Source organism: Epinephelus moara, chromosome 4 (genome assembly GCF_006386435.1).
Source record: "Epinephelus moara isolate mb chromosome 4, YSFRI_EMoa_1.0, whole genome shotgun sequence".
In the NCBI taxonomy this organism is placed as follows: Eukaryota; Metazoa; Chordata; class Actinopteri; order Perciformes; family Serranidae; genus Epinephelus; species Epinephelus moara.
The window spans coordinates 45,545,901-45,562,642 of NC_065509.1; the positions used below are offsets into that span (position 1 = coordinate 45,545,901).

A 16,742-nucleotide genomic window follows, 5' to 3' on the forward strand; every position below is an offset into this window, starting at 1 on the left:
TGTCATTACCTGCATCTCTCTCTCTGTCTCTCTCTCTGTCTCTCTCTCTCTCTCTCTCTCTCTCTCTGTCTCATTGTGTCATACAGATTACTGTTAATTTATTATGCTGATCTGTTCTGTACGACATCTATTGCACGTCTGTCCGTCCTGGAAGAGGGATCCCTCCTCAGTTGCTCTTCCTGAGGTTTCTACCGTTTTTCCCTGTTAAAGGTTTTTTTTGGAGAGTTTTTCCTGATCAGCTGTGAGGGTCATAAGGACAGAGGGATGCTGTATTCTGTAAAGCCCTGTGAGGCAAATTGTGATCTGTGATATTGGGCTTTATAAATAAAATTGAATTGAAATTGATGTATGATGTATATGTACATATATGTCTGTATAACCTTGATAAATTATGTAGTGATATTAATAACAGTTGTTATGGTCTCTATAACATAAGTAATTTAAGCATAAGTCTAAATAAATGATATAGTCATAATAGCAGCTGTAAACAGATGTAATTCATTATAATAATCTAAATAAGTGCTGTATTCATATCAGTAACAGCTGTATCAGTCTCTACAGACCAGATGTACCAGGTGACGTATTTCACTGCCCAACCTCCAGCTCACCGCCGGAGCGACGTGCTGACGTCACAGCTGTACGTCAGTGTGGAGGAATGTGCGGAAACTTCTTGTTCACTTTTCTTTCTGCGCCGATCGTCGAAGAAAAACCCGCAAAAACTGGAAACAAGTGAAGAAAAGTAGCGCAAAGTTTGGACCCGAGGAGCCGGTGAGTTTCCCCGCTGCTCGGTGCTCGGTGTCGGCCCGGCAGAGGAGCTGCTGGGCGGCGGTTAGTCGGAGCGGAGCAGCTGGAAAGTTGTTGGCAGTTTGGAGGAAAATGGAGGCGGTGAGTCGGTGAAGAAGGCGCTGTCCGGGGCTGATCAGGACCATGGCTAACACTCCGACACCGCCTATAGTCTCCAAACACATCAGTCCTTCACTTTACTTTAACTTCACCGCCTCAAAAACTCCTCCAACACTTTATATTAACTTTAAATATCTAAATCAAAATGTCGCTGTTTGTAAATGGAGCTCTGCGCTTCCGCAAACTAAGTTTTCTGAGCCTGAAATGGTCGCTGTAAATCACATCCAGACTTTATCAGCCACACTTACATTTACATATTTAACTCTGAGTATGTGAACACGTGTTTCTGCAGCTGTGTCACTGTGAGTCAGAGTTTATAAGTCAAATGTCCCGGAGTGATGTTTTAATCCTTTTTTAAACCACGTGTTCATTATCAGACTTTCACTTTTTAATCTTTAACTGACATCAGATTTAAAGAGTCTCAAAGTTTTAACACCTGCTCCGAGATAAAGCGGATTTTTAAAAAAAGATATTTAAACAACTTTACTGTTAAATATCTTAACTTTTAGTCTCCTCGTACCAAAGTCCATTCAACTTTCACTATATTTAAGATTTAATCACATAGGCTGTTGTGATCTGGCTCCTGTGAGGGTTTTGTACCTTGTTATATTCTCAGTGAAACATCAGGTCCCTTTTTGTGTCTTTTGACTTTTAGTAACTATCATCATATCTTTTTATGTTTTCACTGTAAAACTACAAATCTTTGTCAGACCGCTGACAGCCTCCTCAGCGCAGTGAGTTAAATCTCGTGTTTTTCAAAGGAGGTTTTGAACGTGTTTTTTCCTCCTTATGGCGCTGTCGACTGAGCTGTGGTGCTGTTTCAAAATGGCCGACAGACACATTCACTGAAAACTGTGTCCTGTCACATACTTATATATACACACACACACACACACACACACACACACACACACACACACAAGGTACTTTAGTACAATTTTAATGCACTTGTACTCGAGTGTTTAGGGACTGTTCGTAATTTATGAGGGGGTAGGGCATGGTGCAAAAGGAGGGAGGCATGTCAAATAAGTTTTTAAGGTTTTTTGGCTCAGGGGAGGGGCATGCAACTTTAGGTGGTTGTAATTTGTAATTATTTTAGATTTTTAAAGAAAACATGCAGCCAGGTTTGGAAAGCATGTTTTACTTTGAATATAAAAGAGAAACATGCAAAAAAAAAAATTTGAAGAAAACATGCCCTCCAAAATAACTAAAAATGAATACAGATACAAAGAAAATAAACGTAAAATAAAATAGAAAACATGAAAAAAAAGAAGAAATAATGAAAAATAAAAAAGGTAACGTGCAAAATAAATAGAGAAAACATGCCCTCCAAAATAAAGACAAATAAATCAAATAAAGAAGAAAAAAAAACATGCAAAAAATAATGAAAACGTGTGTTTTACTGTATTACAGCCATAAACTGTAAAAACAGAAATTATTATTGGATTTCAGATTTTGGTCTTTGGACCTTCATGAGTTTCCATCAGAAAAAACCACAACCAGATTAGGAACCCCCTAACTGCACGTGTACACTCAGAACAGGTCATATCTGATGGTTATATGTGAAAGAAAATCCTAGAACACTGATGTTTAGGCACAAGTCACATTAAAATATCGTGTAGAAGCAGAGATGTGCACGTCTCTGTGTGAGCCCTGAATTTACGTTGATCCACAGAGTTTATAATGGTATATTTAATATGTTACCTGGATGTCTCAAGAGATCACAAAAAACCTTGAGTTATTACGACTACAGTTTTCTCTGGGTCAAACCTCAGACTGACTGGACGACTACGTCAGGACTTAAAATCAGACGTTTGCCACTACATCACCTTTTTATTCTGTGATCATCCTCAGCTTCTCGTCCCCGCGGAGGTGAAGAGCTGAACTCAACATGGCCGCTCAGACGGTGTTCTCAGTGGGGATGTATCCTGTCGGTGTGTCTGTGATGGAAGACGTACAGGGTGACATGCCTGGAAACACACTCCCCGCCCCCCAGCTGGTGATGCTGGCCAACGTGGCGGCAGTTACAGCAGCAGAGGGCGGCGGCGGAGACGGCAGCGCTGCAGACGAGAAGGAGATGATGGAGCTGAAGACTGTGGGATGCACCTACTCGGACAGCGAGGAGGAAAACATCATCAGGTCAGGAGTTAGTCTGCTCCCAGTCTTCAGGTCAGGAGTTAGTCTGTTAGTCAGGTCAGGAGTTAGTCTTCTCCCAGTCGTCAGGTCAGGAGTTAGTCTGCTCCCAGTCTTCAGGTCCGGAGTTAGTCTGTTAGTCAGGTCAGGAGTTAGTCTGCTCCCAGTCGTCAGGTCAGGAGTTAGTCTGCTCCCAGTTACAATGAAGGTGTTACGTGTGTGTTAACTCACCTGTGTGTGTGTTCAGGTACAGCTATGATAACCAGAACCACAGAGAGGTGTGTATCATCGAGTATCCTGAGTCGCCCGGCCCGCCCATCCAGGCTGTGATCGTAGGGAACCACCTGCAGGAGGAAGAAGAGTGCAATGGGACAGGTCTTGAGCTCTGTCTCCAGCCCTGCCCCCCAGCCGCCACCAAAACACCTGTGGAGGAGGTCCAACGCAAACACGCCCCTGCCCCCGCCGCCGTGCTGGAGAGCTCCAAGAAGAAGAAACCCTTCTACTGTAAGCCATGTCAATTCCAGGCTCAGAATGAGCAGGAGTTTGTTGAACACCTCGGCACTCATGGCGTCAGTAAGATGATGGTGGTGCATCGGGTGGAGGCCAGGAGCAGGACCAGGGCCAAGGAGGCTGAGACAACCGAGTCCCAGGCACCGTCAGGTGGGGAGGCGGAGAATGGTGGGGACGCAGGCACAGCAGTGGCAACGGGTGACATCAAAGGGCTGATCAGGTGTGAACGGTGCGGCTACAACACCAACAGATACGACCATTACATCGCTCACCTGAAGCACCACAGCAGGGAGGGCAGTGACCACAGGTGAGAAACACACAGGTGAACCTGCAGGTAAAGCTTTGTGTGTTAATAATGCTGTGTCCTCTAAACTCAGACAAAACCAACTGTACGATACAGGCGTACAGTATGAAGTCTGTCATCAGTGACGTAGTCGGCACAGTCCTCTTCCTGCCGTCCACAGAGAGGCGGGACTTATTTTTATGAAGGGAGACAATATTGAGTTTAATCTTGTGGCCAAATTTGTAACTTGCCGTGAAAGATTAATCATCATCTAACTTATGAGCATTTATACTTGTGTGGTGGTGTGTCTGTGTCAGTCTGCAGTAACACCTCCAAACACTAGTAGGTAGCGGAGGTTTCTGTGAAGTGCTGGGGAGCTGGACGTCAGGCTACACCATAGGCTCTGTGTCGACATAGAGCCTACAGTGTAGCCTGACGTACGGTGATTTGATGCAGAAGTATAACTCCCGCCTTAGTTTTATTGCTCAGTGATCTGTGCATGATGTCAAAAGCATCCTGTAAATATAAAATGTCTGTTTGTATGTTCTGAGGAGTAAAGAATTGTGTCATCAGTATAGAAATTAACATTGGTTTTATATTTTCCTGGCGTCATCATTTTTATCAACAGTAAATAACAAAGGGCCCAGTACAGACCCCTGTGGAACCCCTTTATTGATCACCAGGAAGGGTGACCTCATCTCACATGCCGTTACAACCCGTTTCCTGTTCCTCAAGTAATTATGGAACCCAGAGGCTAAACAAGTGTTTTGGATTATTGACTGAATTTTTATGCCTCCGTGCCATCGACAGCTGTGACCAGAGGCATATGTTTCAGGTTGTCCATCCGTCTGTACGTCCTCCATCCCGTGCCTGTGATTACGATATCTTAATAAGACATCGAGGGAACAAATTTGGCACAAATGTTCACTTGGACTCGAGGATGAACTGATTATATTTTGATGGACACAAGGTCAACATTGCTTTGACCTTGTGTCCATCTTATTCTCGTGATCACAATATCTCAAGAACAGCTTGAGGGAAATTCTTTAAATTTGGCACAAACGTTCACTTGGACTGAAGAATAAACCAATTTGAATTTCGTGGTCAAAGTTCAGTGTGCACACATGTCACGTTACTCAAACAAAAAGCACTACACTCCTGCCAAAATCTCTATACGCTTCTGTATGTTAGTTATTTAAAAAAAGGAAAATCAAGTGCTGTTAAATATTTATTATTATCGTTAAAAACTGAAAATTAGAGCGACAGTTTATAGTAGATTATGATGGAATTTATATGACCCTGTCCTTCAAACTGAAAATGACAATGAGGAAGTTTGAAGTAACCTGATGGATCTGCTTTGTGTCTCTGCAGGGTGTTTAAGTGCACTCTGTGTCCGTACACCACCGTCAGTCAGTACCACTGGAGGAAACACCTGAGGAATCACTTCCCCAGCAAACTGCACACCTGCAACGAGTGCTCCTACTTCTCCGACCGCAAGAGCAACTACATCCAACACATCAGGACACACACAGGTGGGACAAACTTCAATCTGTGTCTGTCCGTTGATAAAAATCTAAAACCAGACAGGGTTTAAAGTCTTGATCCAGATGATGACACCTACATGATGTTCCCTGTGTTGTACAGGTGTCCGTCCTTTCCAGTGTCCGTACTGTGACTACTCCAGCTCTCAGAAGACCCACCTGACCCGACACATGAGAACTCACTCAGGTCAGTCGTCCACTCTGAACTCTGTCACACGTCTGTCAGCAGAGTAAAACTTGAGATACTCAGAGATACAACAGACAGTAAACTAGCAGCAGAGTATTTTTACTGTCTGTAGAAACAGGATTTATTCTTCTCATGTCTCTGACTGTCAACATGTTTGTGTTTGTTCTCACTGAAGCCATCGATGTCGGATCAACATGGTAAAGTGATGTGCAGTAGAAGTACAAGCTGTGATGTGCCCTCCTGTGTTGTGTTGTACCCGTCTGACACTGAAGCAGCTCCGTCTGGAAACACAAAGTGTGTGAACGCTGTTTGACACAGGAAGTGTTTCCAGGCTGATCTGTCCCAGTGCGGGCGTGAAATTTCCTGCATGACCTGTCCTGTTTGATAAGAGACCACCTGCTGCATGAAACCCATCTTACCTGTCTCACCTGTCTCTGCTGCAGTATTGACTCTGTCCTTCCTGTGTGCAGGTGAGCGTCCCTTCAAGTGTGAGAGTTGTAACTACCTGGCAGCCAATCAGCATGAGGTGACCCGCCACGCCCGGCAGGTCCACAATGGCCCCAAACCTCTGTCCTGCCCCTACTGCGAGTACAAGACTGCCGACCGCAGCAACTTCAAGAAGCATGTCGAACTCCACCTCAATCCTCGCCAGTTTCTCTGCCCTCTCTGCAAGTACGCCGCCTCCAAGAAATGCAACCTGCAGTACCACCTCAAGTCCAGGCACGCCGGCTGCAACGTCCCCGTGGACATCTCCAAGGTCAAACTGCGCATCAAGAAACCCGGTCTCGATGGCACAGAGGAAAACGCAGACCCCAGAGCAACCAAGTTTGACAACTCATCCAGCATGGAGGAGGAATTTGACATGGACGAGGACGCTGCGGACGAGGATGAGGGTGCGAACTCGAGTCCCATCAATCTGTCAATCAGAGAGAGCAGCCAGCCTGATGCCGCCCAACCAGTGCAGAGTGAAGCACCTGACAAGACGCAGAAGAAATCCACCGTCACTGCAGAGAAAGAGAAAGTACAAAAAACAAAGGAGAAGGCGGAGCCAGAGAAAAAGGTCACAAGCAGGCAGAGGAGGAGCGAGAAGGTCAATGAGAGTCCTCCAGAGAAGGAGCCAACAACAGTCGCTGTAAACACAGACAACAAGATGAAGAGACGAGTCAGGAAACTGCCAGCAGAAAAAACAGCCCAGAACCAGGAGGCAGTGACAAACTCAGAAAAATCCCAAACGGGGACAGACAAGTCTGATCAGAGACCTGAGGAGGAGAGAGTCGTGAGACAAGAAGTGGAGAAGGTAGGAGAAAAGTTGAAGGTTGACAAGGAGAAAGAAGATCAGAAGAATGAAGGCAGTGTGAAGGAGAACAAAAGCCTCAACAAGCCAAAGAGGTCCCCGTCAAAGAAATCTGAGAAAACAACGGAACATGTCAAAGATGCTCCGCAAAAGGTGGACAGTCCCGAGAAGACTCAGAAGGAGAAGGTGGTCAGAGAAAAGGCTGCAAAGAGGAAAGCTGTGGAGGCTCTCGATCTGTCCAAAAAGTCCTCATCTGAGACACCGCCCAAAGCCAGACGGCTGAAATCCAGTGCTGCCGAGAAGCTGCAGGAGAAGCCTGTTGTAGAAGGTACGAAGAAGACTAATGAAGCCCCTCCTACTCCACAGAGGTCCAGCAGGACGACTCCAGTGAGGCAGAAGAAGAACAGGAGCACCAGTAAGAAAGCTTCAGGCCTTCAGCAGACTGTGGAACCTGAGAAAGACAAGCAGACTTCAGTCGTCTGTCCGACCACAGACGCTCTGGAAGCATCCGCTCAGCCAGACACCGCAACACCAACCACGCCGTCTGACGACCACCCGACAGGAAACAGCTTTGCACCGAGCAAAGCCTCTGCTGATGAAACCACTCAAACAGACAAGACTTTGGACAAACCCTCAGAGAAGATGGAGGTTTCATCCTCCTGCAGCTCAGGTGAGGAAACGCCCTCTCCAGCCGCAGACCGCCCCGCTCCGACGTTCCTCAAACCGACATCACCGCCGCCTCTGGTGCTCCCAGGCCAGCAAAGCAAACCTGCTGATCAAGAGGACGACGAGGGCATCCACAGCAGCCACGAAGGAGGAAGTGACATCAGCGACAGCGCCTCTGAGGGCAGCGATGACTCTGGCCTCAATGGCAACGGCGCTGGCTCGGGCAAGATGGCCAATGACCCCGAAACACCCACCGACGAGATCCCAACACCGACAGAGCTGAAGAGTCACCTGTGCATCTTCTGCGACCGTACGTTCCCTCTGGAGGTGGAATACCGGCGCCACCTGAACCGCCACCTCGTCAACGTCTACTACATGGACAACATTGCCAAAGCACATAAGTGAGAATCTGCATCCATGGCAACAGGCATAGACGTGTCATCATTTGAAACTTTGGATTCTGGTGCTCTGAAACAAAACTGAGCGGACAGGAAACACCAGTTTGTCCCAGTTAGCTGGACGTTATTAACCCTTTGTCACATGGTTATAAATATTAACACACAGACTGCTCATATAAACTCACTGTACGTCTGGTGGGAGGAGTCTACGCACCCACGCTCTGTTTAACATGGTCAACCCTCCTCTGATGACTCGTCTCCGCCGTCTGTTATCGTACTCTGTTCACGAGTTTGATCTTTTATCTCAGAGTCTCGATTTGCTCCTGATCCACCGCCACGCCAAACGTAGTGCAGAACCAGCTGTAGAGAACGTCACATTGTGTTAAAGATTTTGGATGACGCCATTTTGTGAGGAGCGAGCTTTGTTACCTGTGCCTGATCCAAACTGGTGAGAACATGGGCTGGTTCACTCGATAGCACCGACGTTCCACGAGTCCTGAACAGAACCAGTTAAAGAACCAGAGCGTGTTTAGAGAAGGAGTACAAGTAGAGTTTTGACCCGACTGTGGTACCGACATGTTAAGATATCACCAGATGTGGTTCACAGATCCACAACGTTCTTCAGCATCGTCGGACTACAGTTAGGGAACATTCTGGTGAGTTCTATTTTACATTTAAAAACTGTCTGTCGTCACGCTGCCACCTGGTGTCCATCCAGAGAACGGTTCGCACAAAGGCCTCAGGTCGGTGCCGGGTCATGTCGGGGGATTGGAGCCCTGCGTACCGCCTGACAGACATTAGAGCTCAGAGAGGAGTCACTAAATGTAAAGATGAACTTTGATTCTGCACACATTGTATTTGTTTAAGTTTAGGGACTGTTCTGTATTTGTCAGAAGAGGGGTGTGACTGCAGTGTGACCCTCCCTGAAGCTGCCCCCACCATGAATGAGTTAAAAAGGAGTAAAAAAAAAAAAAAAAAAAAGGCCTCAGTTTTTCACTCTTGTGTAAACGGTTTATTTTTGGCCAAATTTTAAATGAGACGCAGCCTAACGGGATTTTGATTAACTGTCAAAATTTTAAGATCAGATTTGGTTTGGTTATTTTCGCACCAAAAAAATCCAATAATAATTTCTGTTTTAACGGCTTCTGGCTGATAAATGTTGGAATTTTGGTGATTTTTAAAGAAAACATGCTTGTTTTTATTTTTAGATTTTGAAAGGCATGTTTTATTTTTTCATGTTTTCTTATTGTTCTTTTTTTATATATATATATTCCATATTTTCTGTTTTGTTTTATTTCTTTATTTCTCTTTATTTGTCTTTATTTTGAAAGACATTTTTTTTGCAAGTTTTCTTTAAAAATCATAAAAATAAATCAAAATACAGACATGTAAAGCTGATGCCCCTCCCAAGCTAAAAATTAAAACAAGTCCCTCCCCAGTGTTTTTTTTTATTATTATTTGAAATTCTTTGACACGCCCCCTTTTTTTGCACCACTGCACCTTCACCTCATAAATAAAGAACAGTCCCTGAGGTGGAGGATTTTCTTAATGACATCATCAGATCATGTTTCATCTGCAGCAGCTTCACTAGTTTCCATTGTCTCTACAAATGAGTTTGGATCATTTCAGAAATCAGACTTCTGTCTTTCAGTGATTGATGTTGGGATGACGGTTGCCATGGTAACACCTGTCTGTTACACACCGCTGGGCTCGCTGTAATATTCTGTATGTAGCTGAGTTTTGTTTCTATGATAAAAAAAAAGTGGATTTTTCATTTTTATAAACATGGAGTGCCTTTGACAATCAACTCTGTACAGTCACTTTGAACTTTTCTTCTTCTTTGTATTCTGTTTTTAGACGGACGGTTCAAGTCTGATTTTTTTCTCACCACAAACTGTTTTTCTTTAACTTGTGAATATTTGTCGTCTTTTTATGAAACAGAGACACTGAACTAAACTGAGCTCTGATTGGTGAAAGAAAATCACACCGCTTATTGTCGTATATCAGAAATTATTATATGTTGTGTGTTCCATGTGTAGAAACATCCTGAGTCTGAACTTCACCTGAACCTGCTCTGAAGAGACGCTCCCCTGTAAATAACTCAGTGCAATATTCCTTTAGTCGAGAAGCCAAAGTCAACGCCAAGCTCTTCTGTACATGTTTAACTTCCTGTCGTCACTGATCTCTGATCTGTTTCTAACACGTGAGAGGAAAGTTTGAAATGACGGAAACAAACATTCTCAGTTCAGATCCTGATGAAGTTTAACGTGACGAGACTTCTTCAGTTGTAAATGTTTTATTCTCATCACAGTGACGTGGAGGCGGCCGCCCTCTGTCCTCTGTGTGTGATATCAAACTGTATATTCATGTTTCTGTAATCTGCCGTCACATTAAAGGATAAACTGGTGTTAACTTCCTGTCATCACATTATTCTCACTCATCCATCATGATAAAGATTAATTGATTCATCATGTTGTTCTCAAACATCCCACAGTTTACTGATCATGTCGAACTGTTTCAGCTCCGAAACCAACTTTGAATTTAACAAATATAATCTCTCCATAAACATTAAAACTCCACAACAGGAGCTGTCAGTTATTAATGAAGATAAAATAACACCATCTTTATCCTGTAAGCCGAATAAAAGACTTCCTGTTGTCGATATTAACAGGATGAGAAGTGTCTTCCTCTGACTGAACTGATGGAAACATTAATAAGAATCTCTCATATTAATAACTGTGTTCATAATGTAACTGTCTGTTTAACTCTGAGGTTTGATTCATCGACACATTCAGTTTAATCTTCATCATATTTTATCTGCTTTTTTTTAAATAAAGATTTTTAAACTCAGTGAGGTCGTTTTTGTTTCTGTGTTTTATTATTGAAAAAACCCAGAACTCAAATTTAAAAAACAACAAACACAAGCAGAGGCTGATATATAACAACAAACACAAGCAGAGGCTGATATATAACAACTATATAACAACAAACACAAGCAGAGGCTGATATATAACAACAGAAGCAGCAGACGTGCACAAAAACATGCACATTAGTTTTCTCAGCAGGATGTCTACTGCCCCCTTGTGGCGCGGTATACCAACATATATAAACCAGTCTTTACAAAAGAAACTAAAACACATTTATAATGAAGCGCTGCACAAACAATCCAAATATTATCGACATCATGATCCGACTGAGTCAAAGATCCAGAACACAGGAAGTGACAACCCCTGAAGTGTGACATCACGATTGTTACATCCATTAAGTCCTTTACTGCAGACTCAGTTCATAAATCCAGTCTGACGCTCTGCACTGAAATGAGAGCGCTGACGTTTGAAGAAACTGAGCGTTTTATTTCTACGTGAATTAACGAACAGTTGATCACACGTTCACTCTGCTCGGCGCTCTGCTGCTCTGAGTGTGTGGTGCTCTGAATAACTGAACAGGACACTCCCAACAACGCTCCCATTTGAGCCAGAAAAAGCTCCGGTACTCAGGGCGAGTATTTCCAAACGCACCCTAAAAGTTTCTCCAGCGCAGAAGAATGTCCTCTGCAGTGTGAACAATCATCACCATGGAAACCACAGCGTCCCTCAGTTTGCAGGTGCCGGAGTTGATTTCTTCTTCTTTTTCTTCTTTACCTGCAGCCTCTCGGCGCCGCGGGCTGACAGTCCTCCGTCCACCAGCCCCCCAGGTTTCATGGGTTTGTAGGCGGCGGACTTTTTGATGCGTTCTCCTTTCAGGGACACGATGTGAGGAAGAAGAGGCGGCGTCCTCAGACTGAAACCTGCCGCCGCCGGGCCGTGAACCCTCAACATCACCTGATCATCTGCTGGCGCTGTCACCGCCACCCAACCTGAGGACAGACGGACAGACGGAAACAGAGAGACAGACAGCAGCTCCTGTTAGTTCCAGGACGACTGTGTTATTTATGTATTTATAATGTTTGTTTATAAAAATATTGATGCGAAGTTTCATCAGAATTCTGTGATGAGTGATGTCATGTTTGCATCATCAGCTCTGCAACATCATCTGTTGTCACAGTGACACTTAGCTGATACGTGTCAGGTGTTGTTTACCTGCAGACGACAGCTTGACGTCAGCGGCGGCCTCCAGGTAACCTCGACCCTCCAACCTGAACTCCTGAGGAACCAACGCTGGGAACTGCTTCATACGCTCCGACCCTCCCTGAGGAACCTGAACGCAGCACACACACACACACACACACACATCAGCATGATGTCATAGAGACAGCTGACTGTCATCAGGTGACCTCAGGATGTGTCTGTCGTTTCTCCAGCCCACTTTAGATGAAACCACGCCCACTGCCGTATGACAAAAGCAGGCTGCCACATGTTGAGGCCCGACGGTCACCTGGCTCGCTTGGCGCTCTGTGAAACGACGCAGGTTGAGCTCATCAGAGGCTTTTAACCCGAGGAACTCTCCCCCCTCTCGTCCTCACAGGCAGGACGTTGGGTTTCGACGCCTCTCTGTTTATCTGTTGTTTCAAACAGTCGCTGGTTGAACTCGAGTTTTCAACCAGCTCCGTCACTGCAGTGTGTGCAGACGAAAGGCGCGGCGAGCGTCCTCAGGACTTTCCCCGCACACACTGTGACGACACAGAGCTGTTAACAATCAGCAAAGTTTCCCTTTAACTATCCGTATTGTTATTTTCCTAGAGACGGACCTTCAGTGGTCGGACCGACATCCTGACTCCCTGCCCACTCAGCAAAGTGGGCGTGGTTTCATCTAAAGTGTGATGGTAAAACTTTAAACGTCCTCAGGACAGGTGTGTCTCACCCCCAACAGGACGTGTCCCGCATGTTTCTCATAGATGCTGTCGGCTTTCTCCAAACTGGTGATGTGAACTGGGACACGACTGGAGGCCACCACCGAGAACCAGCACGACTTCCCCCCCTGTGGACACCAGATCAATGATAACCGATCAATAACAGCTGATCAGTAACAGCTGTGTTTTAAGAAAACAAACTTACATTTATATTAATATTAAATAAATAAAAAATGACATTAATTTTTTCAGCCTGGAAATAAATTAATAAATAATATTAAATAATAAAACAATAAATCTTAAATACGTTGTAAAGACAAAACAGCTGACGACAAACACTGGGACACAGATTAGAAACACAAAGAGGAAATAACATAAATAATGTATTATGATTATTATTGTTGTTGTCATTAGTGTAGTGACCTGCAGGAAGTCGATCCTGGCCAGAGCTCCCACAAACAGACTCATACTGGGCTTCAACACAAACGTCCGGGGGACCACGGCCTGAGAGGGAACCACTGACATCACTTCTTGTTCTGTCAACAGGCCGAGGATCTGAGAGACAGACAGAGAGACAGGGGGAGGGACAAACATGAGAGCTGACAGTTGATTGGCCGTTGAGGTGGTCTGACATCATCACAGTAACAGTCTCAGAGTCTCACATCGTGTTCCTTGATGATTCCCGGAGTGTCGAACAGCCAGTGAGCATCTTTCAGCTCGTTGAAGGTGAACTCATCAGCTGACCTACCAGGAGCTGGAAGGTCACACAGAGGTCAAAGGTCACACAGAGGTCAAAGACAGAAACGTTAACAGGACATCACTGAGCTCCATGTCAGACTCTTTCCTGCTGACTAACACCTGCTGTCTGTAACACACTGACTGTGGACAAATAAATCTGAACTGTCCCTTTAAGAGAAAAAACTTTCTTATAAAAATATATTTTAAGCAATAATTTAAAAATATGCTAATGAGCCTCATCTCCCTGATGACATCAGAGATCATTCATCCAATCAGATGTCCCTCTCAGTGTCCTCACCTGTCGTCATGTCTCCGTCATCATTTTCTCCAAAAGCCAAACTGTCGGGATCAAACTCGATCTCATCGTCTCTGGATCTGATGTCAGACCGGAACGTCCTGCCAACACGACCTGGACAGGTGGACAGATGGACAGGTGGACAGACAGGTGGACAGACAGACAGGTGAGGTTAAGATTCATTGATGGCTTCAAATTAACGTCATCAAACCGCCCCTTCGTCTCCCCCGTCTCCCCCGTCTCACCCACGAGGTATCCCTGCTTGCTGAAGTGTCTCAGTGTCTTCAGCTCGTCCTCTGACAGCTCGCTCTCCGTCTGTCTCGACGTGGCGTTCAGGCGCTCCTGCCTCTTGAACATCCTGTACGGAGTCGGGTTGATGATGGGAAACTTCAGCAGGTTCAGAGTCGTCCCTGAACGCACCGCAGCAGGAGAAACCACAGAGAGGCGTTCAGGTGACCCAAAGAGGAAACATCATGATTACATAACTGTGTGTACAGACTTTATTTCCCATCATGCTCCCAGAGCATGATGGGAAATAAATGGCATGTGTGTGTGTATGTGTATGTGTGTGTGTGTGTGTGTGTGTTCACCGGGCCACGGCGATATGGTGGCCTTGTGGATGACATCAGAGGCTTTGGACTTGCAGTAGTCGGACTCCAGCAGCGTGTTGAAGAGCGTCGACTTGCCGGCGTTGGCGCTGCCCACCAGGTACACGTCACCTTTGTACTTCCAGGAGCGCTGCAGGCTGGAGATCAGACCCTCGACGCCATACCCGGTCTTGGCGCTGATCAGGTGGACGTCGGTCACCTGACTACCGAAGCCGGCATCCTGGCAGTACTGGGAGAGCTGGCGTTTGATTCGCTGCAGGTAGCTGGGTGAGTCTCCGGGCAGGAGGTCGATCTTGTTGCCGAGGACAACGATGTGTTTGTTGGTCCCCACCAGCTCGGGCAGGTCGGGGACGATGGAGTCGGGGACGTCCAGCAGGTCGACGATGAGCAGCACCAGAGCCTTGAGGGGGCGGAGCTGCTTCACCACGGCGCGGTACTGCTCAGAGGACATCTGGAGGTTCAGGGCCTTGTGGTGGTGTGTCAGCAGGTGGCAGCGCTGACACGTGGCGCTGCTCAGACGCTCCTCCTGCAGCAGCACCTTGTACTTCTCACTGGGCAGGTATCCAGGGACGGCGGCGTCGGTGCAGTGCAGGATGGCGCCGCAGCCGGAGCAGCAGGTGTCACTCACCGGTTCATCAACATCCGGGGTGCCGTAGACTTTATGCTCACCTTTACCTGCCGCCTTCTTCTTCTTCTTCTTCTTCGCTGCGACCACACTCTCGTCCAGCGGGAAGTCCACGTCGTGAAACTGGATGAGAGAGTCAGGCTCCGCCTCCCGCTGGGACACACCCTTCAACACCTGCAGCTGCCGCTCCAGAGACCTCAGGTTTCTCTGAGGAGGAGGAGGAGCAGCGGGAGGACCAGGAGGAGGAGCAGAGGAGGAGGAGAGGCTCAGCTGATGGAGGAAGTCTTTCTCCTCCTGATGGTGGTCCTCCTCTGGATCTGAGCGCAGCAGGAGAGAAGAAGAAGAATCAGAACCACAGAAGAAGAAGACTTCCTCTGAGAGGTGGATGAACAGCTGAGTCTCAGTTCAGAGCTGCAGATGTCGAAGGCGGCGTCACATCAGCGTGACCACGGCCGCCTCACGTCGAAGGCTCCTTCAGGTGCAGCAGAGAAATGCAGCCTTCTGTCCCAGAATCTGGAGGATGAACTGCACTCTGGTGATTATTAAATATTAAGTTAACTAGCTAACGGCTAGCTGTTGTTAACATTAGCTCAAAGCACACAGCTTAGCTAATCTGAATTTAATAGGTTCACCTGAAAACGCTCCATCAGCCTGAAGTAAGACATCAAGGATTAAATTATAAATATATATAACACCAGTCTGTGGGTCCATGACTCAGGGCTAACTGACTTACTGACTCCTTCTTTCATCAAGTACAGCTGGTTGCTAGGTAACAGGAACGCCAGCGGGTCGGGGTGAGAACAACTGGTGATGCAACCAGGAAATCCTCCGCTGACCAGACTGTCACATTTCAAACACTCTTCAGTTTGGCTGATGCGTCTTCAGAGGACGTGGCCGATGTCGACCACGAAGGTCGCGACCTTCAGAGGCTGCGGCGCCTGAACTGAGACACAGCTGATGTCTACGACTCATCATCACAGTCAACACTCAGCTCGACAGCTGCAGCGACACTCAGGTTTTAATGTACTGAGATATGAAAGTTGACGGTTTCACATCTGCTTGTGTACGATACTGGAAACAAAAAATGCAGCTCGACGTTGAGTCGCTCCTTTAAATTATTTGAGTTTTGACTTTTTACACAAACTTTATTAACAAAATGTTTCAAGTTTCAGTTTCAGTGATAAAATGTTTGTTAAACCAACAATATTTCTAATAACAATATAAATCATGTGATATTCTGTGAGACAGTTAAACCATGAACATCTCACACTGTGTGAACCAGTTACCAGTTCACCTGTAGAATCTTCCAAACAGGTGTTTCACTGTCTTTTGTTGTTCCTGTCTCAACGTGATCATAACATGTTATAGAATTAATGTGTTTACAAAATAAACAATATAGTGAAATATCAGTTAAAATATAAAGATCCTGTATTTGAACTGTGTGACACTGAATAAAGGTTTTTTTTTAAGTATTTATATATATATATTTATATATATATAAATATATATTTTAAGTTTTTCAATTTAGCATGAACAACCTGTTGCCTCCAAAACAAACAAACAATCATCTTACTATATAATGCTGAAAACTCTGTGTGTCTGTGTGTGTGTGTGTGTGTGTGTGTGTGTCTGTGTGTGTGTGTGTGTGTGTGTGTGTGTGTGTGTGTGTGTCTGTTCCAGGTTTTTCTCCTCACTGACTTGGTCAATCCATGTGAAATTTGGCACAGTGGTAGAGGGTCATGGGAGGATGCCAATGAAGCAATATTACATCA

General features: G+C 45.6%; 2 protein-coding genes across 3 annotated transcripts in view; one reads left to right on the forward strand and one right to left on the reverse strand.

The window, feature by feature from the left end:
- Nucleotides 1-634: 634 nt before the first annotated feature.
- On the forward strand, nt 635-10,327 carry rest (RE1-silencing transcription factor). 2 transcript variants are annotated; one of them, XM_050041565.1, is made up of 6 exons: nt 635-768; nt 2,758-3,042; nt 3,284-3,853; nt 5,201-5,361; nt 5,474-5,557; nt 6,028-10,327. In XM_050041565.1, the coding sequence occupies exons 2-6, from the start codon at nt 2,795-2,797 to the stop codon at nt 7,920-7,922; spliced, it is 2,958 nt and encodes a 985-aa protein (XP_049897522.1). In that variant the 5' UTR covers nt 635-768; nt 2,758-2,794; the 3' UTR covers nt 7,923-10,327. The 2 variants fall into 2 exon arrangements, with proteins under 2 accessions (XP_049897522.1, XP_049897523.1); XM_050041566.1 differs by having other exon boundaries at nt 648-885.
- A 570-nt stretch (nt 10,328-10,897) lies between these two features.
- Nucleotides 10,898-16,742, reverse strand: part of noa1 (nitric oxide associated 1) — a 13,136-nt gene continuing 7,291 nt past the window's right edge. Inside the window, exons 2-9 of the mRNA XM_050041567.1 lie at nt 14,328-15,287; nt 13,983-14,147; nt 13,741-13,851; nt 13,367-13,458; nt 13,128-13,259; nt 12,716-12,832; nt 11,995-12,112; nt 10,898-11,771 (exon numbers count right to left, since the gene is read on the reverse strand). Of these exons, the coding sequence (XP_049897524.1) occupies nt 11,509-11,771; nt 11,995-12,112; nt 12,716-12,832; nt 13,128-13,259; nt 13,367-13,458; nt 13,741-13,851; nt 13,983-14,147; nt 14,328-15,287 (1,958 nt within the window). The 3' untranslated portion in view covers nt 10,898-11,508. The remainder of the gene's footprint in view (nt 11,772-11,994; nt 12,113-12,715; nt 12,833-13,127; nt 13,260-13,366; nt 13,459-13,740; nt 13,852-13,982; nt 14,148-14,327; nt 15,288-16,742) is intronic.